This window comes from Mycteria americana, chromosome 26 (genome assembly GCF_035582795.1).
Source record: "Mycteria americana isolate JAX WOST 10 ecotype Jacksonville Zoo and Gardens chromosome 26, USCA_MyAme_1.0, whole genome shotgun sequence".
NCBI lineage: Eukaryota > Metazoa > Chordata > Aves > Ciconiiformes > Ciconiidae > Mycteria > Mycteria americana.
The window spans coordinates 1550501-1561095 of record NC_134390.1 but is presented as its reverse complement, the minus strand read 5'-3'; the positions used below and the strand labels follow the sequence as shown (position 1 = coordinate 1561095).

Below are 10595 nucleotides of genomic sequence, written 5' to 3'. Positions count from 1 at the left end.
GATCTGCCAATAGAGACGTCTTAGCTGTGAAGATTTAATTACAGGCAGGAGCTGCAGGAGGCCCCGAGGCTGACACTGAACAGCTGAACCTCCTCAGAAATGGGTGTGCAAGAGGTGCCGGGATGGGATGTGCATGCACAAGAGGCTCTCAGCGGAGCCAGGTGTAACTATCAGCCTCCAACTTGCTTTCCAGACTGGGGCAAGTTGGGCTTGTGGATGATTTTCCGTGCCACGAGGTCAAATATCAAGGTCAGTGCCTTTCTTTTGCTTCACCACTGACTCGGAGGATGAGTCGTGTCTCTTCTGGGCCTCGGTTCCCCTATAAAATATAGATAATTTTTACTATCTTCCTCAAGGAAACCTCATTAATGTTTACTTTTCAGAGGACCTTGAGGCTTTTTACAATCTATTATGAATTAATTATTATTAATTAAGTTAAAGCAGACTATATAACCTAAATAAAGCAGTTCTGACAAAGCAGCTGGATGTTGGAGAGCAATCTGCTTTACAAACTCCCTTTTCCACTTAGCAATTTTAAGCATTTAGTTCCGCTTTCTAATTGCTAATATCCATTCTTCAATTACCCGCTGTTTTGTTTCAGATTTAAAAGATTAAAACGCATTGTTGTTTTATGATTATGTGATTTCGCTTCTTGTAATTGTTGGGTTTTGGTTTGTGTTTTATCGGTTTGCATATTAAACGCCTGCGAACGGAAAACTTGTACAGGGCTTGAAATGGGGTTTTGCCTTTTGGCACGCGGGACGGATTGCCGGCTGTTACTCAGATCAACGTTTCAAAGACAAAAGTCAGTCGAGGCATCGTTTCTCAAGCGAGAACGCTTAATAACCGACCTACCGGTGAAGTATCGATGCTCTGAACCAGCTATGCGTTGCATCCAGCACCTTGCGCAGGCCTTACGGCACTCTGGAGAACCAGTGCGCAGGGGGCTTAGGCCCACCTGCACCGTGTGCCAATGGTGTTGCTTAAAATCGCAACCGGGGCTCGGCCTGAGAACAGCTTTTTCTCCCCAAAACAGCCCCTCGGGTGCCAATGGCTGCGCTTGGGCTCTCAGAGAAGCAGCAGCCCTCGGTTTCGGCGGGCCTAGGCCCTGCCGGCGTCGCCGGCCTGCTCTGTTGCTAAGCAACACGGGCTGGAGTCAGCGACCAATAGTAAAGATGGCGCCCGGCCGGCTTCAGCACGCGGCTGTTCGGGCCCGCGTCCGCCCTCGCGCCGGGGAGTGGAGCAGAGAGGCCACGCCCTCAGCAGACATGGCGCCGGCTTGGCTTCAGACGCCCAGTAAACGGAGCCAGTGAGAGGCCGGGAGGGCGGGGAGCACGCTGGGATTGGCTGGCAGGAGGGATTCAAACCGAAGTGCGGGGCGGTTAGGCTGGGCGGTTGGAGTCGGCGCTCGCGCCGGGCCGGCGGGCCAGGTGAGTGCGCGGGAGCGTGAGGGTGGCTGAGGGAAAGCGGTGGGGTTCCCGGTACCGGGGCCTCGCCCAGGCCGCGGGTTCCCGGTACCGGGGCCTCGCCCAGGCCGCGGGACCCCCTTCACCAGCCGAGGGGAGCCGCCTTCCTGGCGCAGCGCGGGCCGGCGCCCTGGGCGGGCCCGGCGCCGGTTTCCTTAGAGGCCTTTTCCCTCGCTGCCTCCCAGGCAGGGGTCGCGCCTTGGAGAGCGGCTGTGGGGGCTTTACGGGCTGGCCTTGTTCCTTCACCCTCCCCGGCTTCTGCCGTCGAGTTGGGCGCGGGGCTTAAGATCGTGGTGCTGGTAATTAAAGCACGAAACCGTTGAAGTGCCCCTTGCCGTGAATTAAGCAGACTACAAGGAACAGAGGAGGGCCTTCTAGTAGAGAGCTTTCCCACCCCTTGTAGTCCACCCTATAGTATTACAGGAAGTCCCGAGATACCCGTGTGTCTGTAGAGGCTGTAACTGTGCATAGAGTACTTCAAAGCTTTCCACGGTGGCCTCCGAAGTGCGAAGCTGGTGTGTCGTACTCCCTCCTGGCACCTCTGCCAGCTCTCTCGGCACCTGCTGCTGGTGCTAAGTTATTAGTCAAGGCTGTCCTGTGTGCCCCAGCAACCTCTTGCATTAGCGAAGTAATGTCTGTGTTGCTGAGCTGGAGACTTTCCTCTTCATTGCTTCTGTTTATGCCATTGTTGCTACTGTTTGAGGAAAATGTGCTGACTGTCTGAATTTTAACAGCTATTTGCAGTAGGAGCTGTAACTTAAAATGCAGCTAAATTTAAAACTGTATTAAAATTCTCCAGAATGTTGCTCCTATTTTTATCTTACGAAGCTCTGAAAGCTTGCAGATTTTTAGTGGCCTATATAGTACCAAGTTATTTGTAGACAGGGCGTGAGCTGTGTTCTGCAGCCTTCCAGAAGGATAATGATTTGGCTTGCCTTGGGTTCTGAGCCTCTGTAGTATACTGGAGATTATTTGAAGCAATAAGGTGGGGAGCTACACTGCCTCTCTCTGTGGGTCTGCTATCCATAAACTGTGGAGGAGTGAGGATCTTCATTCCCTAGGAAAGAATTTAGATGCTTATGTCTCCATAAAACATAACTCTTAATGTATTTTTGTTTGTGCAGCTTCTAAAACTCACCTTAAAAAAAAATCATTAATTCTGAAGCTGATTCTCTTTTCTTTGGGCTGGTAATACGTTTTCTGTTTGGAAATGGGAAGAAAGGGCTGGGCTGTTTGTTTAGCTCTGGTTTCTTGGCAGGAAGATGGAGACTGCGATGCTGAACTTACGGAGTCTGTATGATCAACTTATGCGCCAGGCTGAAGTTTTAAGTGAAGGAAACGAATGCCGTAAGTTCTGTTTCTGAAGTGGGTTGTGCTGTGTTTGCTATAAGAGTATAAACATGCAAATAAACATTATTAGCTGTTATTGAAGAATCTGTCGATGATGTTACAGGTAATAAGACTGCTACAGGTAGTCAGATTTGAGGGGTTTTTCATTGTCAAGAAATACGAAGTCACGGGCTGAACTTCTAGGCAGGGCACATTCTGCTTGTAGCAAGCTGACTTCATCCACGCAGGGTCTCATGTTCTAGCTCTTCTGCTTGATACTGATGTGAAGGACTCGGTCTGAAAAACTGCAAGATCTCATGAACATCTAGAGTGTAGGTGGGTTTGCCAAAAGGCCAGCTTCTCCGCTCTTCAGTTGGGTGCAGGTTATATTAATAGATATCTGCTGTCAGTGAAAGGAGGGCTGCTGCATCTTGTCTGCTTGTCTGGGTAGCTAAAGATGTATATGTCTTCTCTCCAGAGTTTATTCAGTTAGCGAAGAACTTTGAAGAGTATCGGAGAAAACTGCAGAAAACGGAGCATGAGCTTGGCAGGTACAGAGATCTTCTCATGAAAACTGAAGCTGAACGTAGTGCTTTGGATGTGAAGCTGAAACACGCTCGCAATCAAGTGGATGTGGAGATCAAACGAAGGCAAAAAGCTGAAACAGACTGTGAAAAGCTGGTGAGTAATTCCTTTATTACCAGTTAGCTCTTTAGAGTGTGGAGGCTGCATTGATCTATGGAAAATAAGGACTCGCACTCATGACAACTTTTTTCCCGGGGAGGAAACTGGCTTGGGTCCTTGTAGTAGCCACCTGCTTTGGTCTGGAAAAAGGCGACTGGCTGCTGTTTGGAGCTGAGCTGCCGTTACCTGTTGGAGCACGGGCTCTGCAGCCACTAGCAGTCAAGTTCTGAGATCCTATCTGTGTGGCATCTCAAACACTTCAGATTAGTTCATACAGTAATTAAATGTAGTTTGTCCTGTGGCAGCTTCTGATATTATCTACCTTTACAGGAGAGGCAAATACAACTGATTCGAGAGCTACTCATGTGTGATGCATCTGGGAGTATTCAGCTAAGTGAAGAACAGAAGTCTGCCCTCGCCTTTCTTAACAGGCCACAGGTTTCTATAGGGGGTTCAGGCAACAAAAGGTAGGCAACATATGTCTGAGCAATGTAAGTGTCAAATATCAATCCAGCCGTGTACCTCTGTGATATGTACTGCACCCATATCAACAGAGTTTTATTTTTTTATTCCAGTTTGAAATACAGCTCTTCTGAGTCAGTGAGATTGTTCTGGAACCATGGCTGACTGAAAGCCAAACTGATACAAGTTTCTTCTAATTTTTGATTTTTAGGCTGTCTACAATAGATGAATCTGGCTCAATTCTGTCAGACATCAGCTTTGACAAGACTGATGAGTCACTGGTAATGTAACTTCAAGTTCTAAAGTTTTCCTCCACTGTAAAACCTTAGGGGTGTGGGGTAATCTCTAGAGATGCCTTGTGTTTAGATTACTGTGGTATTAAACTGGTAAAGCTGATTTGCATTTCTCTGGTGTGCTATTGGCTAAACTTAATGAAAGTCCTGGCCAGAGGCTGCATGGTATTTACACTGAGCTAACCAGTGTTGTGTATTTCCCACAGGACTGGGATTCCTCTGTGGTGAAAGCTGTCAGACTGAAAAGGAGAGAGAAGCGGGTATGTTCAATTCTTCCCCTTCAAATAGATTCCATTGTTAGCCTTAGCTGACACAATGTCACCATCTGTCATCTCACAGCCACCTGTAATGATGTCTGAGCTACTAATCACAGTCAAACTTCAGATGGATGTGCTTCTACTATAACTCAGACTTGCTGTGTGGATTTAGCTTGAAAGTTAATTCTGATGTTGTTTGTCTACTGAAAATGACTGGAGTGGGGTTTCGCATATCTTGTTCCGTCACAGCCTAGAGTTTGCAAGAAAGCACTTGAAGATTATTAACAGCTACCAGATTAGGGAAAATCATGTAGGAAGTTAATATTATTCTATTCTGTAAAGGAGCTTGTGCTTGTTCTGGTCCGCTGTTAGTATGCAGTAGGCACGGGTGGGAAAGGACAGCCTGAAATCATCACTAGCAGAGTTTGGAAGAGTCTGGGATTTGCTTAGTTGTCCCCCCCTTTTTTTTTTTTTTTCTTTCTTCTTTTCTCTGAATTGGATTATAAAGCTGGCTAGGAAAGTTATTTGAAAGAGCAGTATGTTGAGGCATCCTGATACTCTTCAAGGTTGCCATGAAGAACAGGTACCGTGGAAGAACTTAATGCATCTGTGGCGTGTGCGGACAATTGTTCAGTCCTTCTAGTTATACTGAACTAGTATAACACCAAGCTAACAGCATACCTGCCTCATAGACAAAAACATACTGTATCTTTTCAGCGGTCTTCCAGGCAGTTTGTTGAAGGCCCGCCAGGTCCTCGGAAGAAAACCAGATCAATTGGCTCCACAGTGGATCAGGTATGGTGGTTCCAGCTGGGTTTGTGTGCATTTAAAGTAGTTGGTCATGTTGCACACCTGTTTCTAGGGCCAATGAACTAGAAAATCCCATGTCCTGTCAGTATTGCTGTCACTAACTGCATATTTCTCATTACAGGGAAATGAATCCATAGTAGCAAAGACAACTGTCATGGTCCCCAATGATGGTGGCCCAATTGAAGCTATCTCTACTATCCAGACTGTGCCTTATAGTGTGAAAAGCCGGAGGAAGAGTGGTAGGTGTCATGTCTCTGTTTGTCCTAGTCCTGAAGCAACTACTTTGTAGGCCAGAGGCTGTCCTGAAATGTTACGGTTACCTCCCTCCAGGACCCGGGCAGCTGCCTGTGGTTTACAATGCACTTGTTTTGAAGCAAAGGTTATGTAGGGGGGTGATTCCATTCAGTCAACACTCCTCCTCTTCTGTCTTTCAGGTCCTTTGCAGCCTTGGAGCAGCGAGTCAAGCATAGGCAGCAAGCAGCTGGAATCCAAATCGGAGACTGATGGCTCTGGCACCCCGCAGAACAATGGGGGAGTGAGGCTGCATGAATTTGTTTCGAAGACGGTAGGTCTACAGGCAGGAAGAATTTGAAAAAGCAGCTCCTTCCATTTTTAAACGTGTGTGATACCAAGCTAGTTGATAAGAGGCTACCAGCCATTATGTCTCAAGTCAATATTAACTGTACCAGTTACCTGCATGGATCAGGGAATATGTTATCCTATACGGTTATCCAGTTTAAGTCCTGCTGAGTTACTACATTGCACTAATCTCTTCCCATCTGTATGCTCTGAATCATTAGGTTATCAAGCCAGAATCGTGTGTTCCATGTGGAAAGAGAGTAAAGTTTGGGAAAATCTCTCTGAAGTGCAGAGACTGCCGTGTGGTGGCTCATCCAGAGTGTCGGGACCGCTGTCCTCTTCCCTGTATCCCCACCTTGACAGGGACTCCTGTCAGGATTGGAGAGGTAAGTCTGTAGGGTGAGCTCGGGGCAGTACGGCTGCCAACACAAATGGGCTAACGTTTGGTTAGAGTTAGAACGTGCTTAGGTTCCAACAAGTCTGCCTTCTACAGAAGAGCTCCTGTTGCTCAGAGCTGCATAATAAAACGCAAACGAGCTTGCTAATGTATCATTCAGTAACCAGGGTAGTGGGTGGTAGGGATGCGATGTTAGGAGGGTGTTGAGTTGTGAACGTGGCAGCTCTGGGTAAGCAATCCTGCAGCGTTGCGCTGATGGATATAGTGTTGCTCTTCTCTGGGCTGATGAAGAAGAAACAACGCTTGCTTTTTAAGCCTAGATCTCACTGTGAATTCCTGAGAGAGTATTTTCCATGTCTTGAAGACTCAGTATCTTTTTTTTTTAATTTTCTCTTCTGCCTCTTAGGGGACCTTGATGGACTTTGTCCCTTCTACTCCTCCAATGATCCCTTCGATCATAGTGCACTGTGTTAATGAGATCGAGCAGCGAGGGCTGCATGAGGTAAAAAGAAGACTAGGTGTGAAACAGTGCTAATGAAATGGGTTGTGGTGTTAGGGAAACAAATTGTTAACCCAAATATCTGTTATTTATGGTGTGTGTAGTGCTGCTCAGTGGGTGACTCTGTGAGTGAGTAACGGTGTCTGTGTAGAGTGCTCAGGTGTGGAGAGAAAGTGGGAGCAGAAGAATGTCAGTTTTACATGTGCAGTTGATATTCTGCCTCTAAGCAATGCTTTCTGTTAACAGACAGGCCTTTACCGGATATCTGGCTGTGACAAGACAGTGAGGGAACTGAAAGAGAAGTTTCTTAGAGCAAAAAATATTCCTTTGCTCAGCAAAGTGGATGACATCCATGCTATCTGCGGCCTTCTCAAGGACTTTCTACGCAGCCTGAAAGAACCCCTTCTCACTTTCCGGTTAAACAAGACTTTTATGGAAGCTGCAGGTAAGGAGTTGCTAAATGACATCTCCAACTCTTTCTCTAGGCTTGATGGTCACAGGTTTAGCTGTCGTGTGAACTGGCAGACCGCAGCGTTCTGTGGAGCTCTCATGCTTGCAGCTGTGTTGATGTGCAATACGCTGGGAAGATCTCTCATCTGCTGTACTCTTTTGGAAGAGGAAAGAAACAAGTTCAAGTGCTTGGGCAGGACATACAAAATTATTATGATGGCATGTGAAGTTTCTGGCTTCCTTGTTTCACAGGCTAGCCCTTACTGTAAGGGGACTGTTATAGCTGTGCCTCTGGGACCACTTTCTGAGGTCTAAACACTTTTTTTCCCCAGAAATCTTGGATGAGGACAACAGTGTCGCTGCTATGTACCAAGCAGTTGGTGAACTTCCACAGGCCAATAGGGACACCCTAGCTTTCCTCATGATCCACCTGCAGAGGTATGTTCAAATGGACTGGTAGTTCTGAAAAGGGGTTGTTGCCACTGGTGCTTTCTCTAATTGGCTCTTGTTTCTGCTTGTGAGCATAAAGTCTTCATTCTGGAAAAAGCGTGCTTATTCAGAGGCTGAAGTGTGTGTGGGATGGTGGAGTTGTACGACAAGTGAAGGGGAGAAGCTACATCCTCTCTTTCTTAATATTTTTTTTTAATACAGGGTGGCTCAGAGCCCGGACACTAAAATGGACATTGCCAACTTGGCCAAAGTCTTTGGCCCCACAATAGTTGCCCATGCGGTACCTGATCCTGACCCTATGACGCTCCTACAAGACACTAAGCGGCAACCCAAGGTAGGTCAGCAGAAAGCACTGACTTGGGTGAATGTATCCCACTTAAAGAACTCGGATGAATTGCTGGAGGGAGCTGAGGCGATGCCTGGTGTCAGTGTGTCAAAGCTGTGTGCTGGTTTGTAACATCAGCTACTCACGGGTGTCTCTGTAGGTAGTGGAGCGACTTCTGCTGCTGCCTATGGACTACTGGAGCCAGCTGATGATGGTGGAGCAAGAAAACATTGACCCAGCGCACGTAATTGAGAACATCAATGCCTACTCCACTCCACAGACACCAGATGTGAAAGGTAGCCCCTGGGTTCTGCTCTATTGGCTGTGAAGCTGCTGTATTAAAAATAATGACCCTCAGTCAAAGCTGCTTGCGAGACTGTTGGAGCTAGCCATGCCTGCGTGCTTTATGGAGGAAGAGGGAAGAAAAGCGTGCCAGGAAATACCAGATTTGTCTAGCATTTTTGACAGATGCTAGGGAATGTCTAATGTTCCTTGCACAGCAATGAAAACTTCAGCTGTCCTCATGTTGCTCACTTTGTTGCTGCTTTTTTTGACAGTGAGCATGCTTGGACCCCTCACTACTCCAGAACAGCAGCTCTCCAAGACGCCGTCGTCTAGCTCCCTGTCCCAGAGGGTCCGGTCTACCTTCAGCAAAACCACCCCCAAGTAAGTACCAATGGATGCTATTGTGGAGATGATGGGATGACTGCAGGTGGCTTGGGTATTCAAGGAGAACTAAAAATAGACTTTTGGACCCAGTTCTGGGAGCAGCCTGGATTTACTACTCAGTCAACTCTCGCTTAATCAGTGCTGTAGTAACAGTGCAAGCTGCATAATGGTTAGCGAGTGTCATCTTACGGTAGGGAGAGGAACACTTTGTTTGGGAGGTGGGTAAAATTTGGGTGAATGACCCCTGGGAAAAGGGAGAGTGTTAGACCTCTAGATCCCAAATCCAAACCTGATATTTTCTACTTCTCTTGAACTAGATTTGGGAGCAAAAGCAAGTCAACAACCCAGCTTGGGCATCAGGGCAACTTCTTTGCCTCTCCTATGCTGAAGTGAAGTGGACCTGGGAGTTAGTGTCGTCCTAGCATTTGCACACCAATATGCATGAGTACAATAAATGCAAGTCTTCTCCGCGGCCCTTGGCAGCTTATGTAATAAGATCTTTTTCCTTTTATCTTTCAGCTTAACTAAGACTTTTAATGGGATTTTATTGTGCAATGTATTTTTATTATCTAACGCTGTGCTGAATTTAGTATTGGTGAAGAAAGTAACTAGCAGGAGATTTGTTCAAAGCGTTAATAAAAAAACTGCTAGAGGAACTCACTGACACTTTCTAGTAGCATCCAGTCTTCTACCCATATGAAGTGGAACAGTCATACAAGGATCGTAAGTTGTTTGTGTGGTGGGTTTTTTTTTTTTTTAAAAAACCTCCATGGGTTGTTCTTCACACAGCAGTGACACCCCGCTTGAACTTTGTCAGAATCCAGTCTTTCAAGCAGCACACAGCTCTAATTCTTGACTCGCGCTGTGGTCGTGCAGCCTGTAATCCTGAGGATGGCAGTGTTGCATTTGTCTCATGGCCGAACGCTGCGCTGTGTAATTAACTGCCGGAGGGACTGTAACTCTTTCTAAAGAAGTGTTTCCTGATACTGTGTTTACAAGGGGAAGTTTTGTAGAAGACTGTCTGTAGATGTAAACCTAAAGGATTCCTGGGTAGTCTAAATGAATTACTAGTGCTGCTCATACTGGTAAGGGGAATGAGGGTAGTTTAATAGCACCCTTGCTTTTGGGAGTCCCTGCTTTCCCAAATCGGGATATGTGACCTTGCCCAGTGCTGTGTGAAAAGACTTGTGGAACACATACAGAAGTTCATAAAGTGGCTGTTTTTATTGAGCTCTGGAAAACTGTCCTGATCTGTGCAGTTAAGTAAATGATGTTCTATGTGACCTATGATTCTGTACTCTGGCTAATGCTTTTTACTTGTGCTAAAGAGTTTTAACCAGGGCCTGTGTAGCATTACAGGAGGCAGTGCCGCTGTAATGCTGAGGTGCTGTGCTCTGAGTAGCTTCTGCTCCAAGGACTAATGAATCTGGCAGTCTTTGCTGCTGGGGTGCAGGATCGTGCACTGGGCTGTGGCTCATGGGTCCAGAGGAAGGAGGAGAAGAACAGTTTTGGTCCCCAATGTTGTATCAGGAGGTGAAGTAGCCTGGGCTGAATGTGGTGGCCTGGGTTGTCTCTCTTCCCTTTGGTTGCAGGGTCTGGAGAGTGAAGTCTCTATGTCTTCACCCTAGCTCTGACCCACTGCAGGGGAGGGGGCAGCTGGGGGCTGCGGGCCCCAGGGCAGGTGGGTGTTTCTGGCCTCTGATGTTTTCATGCACACCAGATGTGCATGAGGTGGGGCACTAAGACATGTTCCCCTTCCCCACATCCTATGTCTTGGACCAAGCCAAGTGTGTCCTTTTTCTGGAGCATCCTCTCCCAAACTGGGTCCTTGCCTGTTCCTTGTTGGAGCAGAAACTGAGGGATTTGCAGCAGGATCTGCTGGAGGACATCTGCCCTGGTCCCCATGGCTCTACTCTCTGGGGCCA

General features: G+C 47.2%; 1 protein-coding gene across 2 annotated transcripts; it reads left to right on the top strand.

Annotated features, from left to right (window-relative positions):
- Positions 1-1338: 1338 nt before the first annotated feature.
- Positions 1339-9960, top strand: RACGAP1 (Rac GTPase activating protein 1). Of its 2 annotated transcripts, none has more exons than XM_075525546.1 (17): positions 1339-1430; positions 2725-2813; positions 3274-3476; positions 3810-3946; positions 4153-4222; positions 4441-4494; positions 5209-5286; positions 5423-5540; positions 5736-5866; positions 6102-6266; positions 6684-6779; positions 7023-7221; positions 7559-7664; positions 7878-8014; positions 8166-8297; positions 8559-8667; positions 8988-9960. In XM_075525546.1, the coding sequence occupies exons 2-17, from the start codon at positions 2729-2731 to the stop codon at positions 9061-9063; spliced, it is 1896 nt and encodes a 631-aa protein (XP_075381661.1). In that variant the 5' UTR covers positions 1339-1430; positions 2725-2728; the 3' UTR covers positions 9064-9960. The 2 variants fall into 2 exon arrangements, with proteins under 2 accessions (XP_075381661.1, XP_075381662.1); XM_075525547.1 differs by having other exon boundaries at positions 1381-1430; positions 2729-2813.
- The last annotated feature ends 635 nt before the right edge of the window (positions 9961-10595 follow it).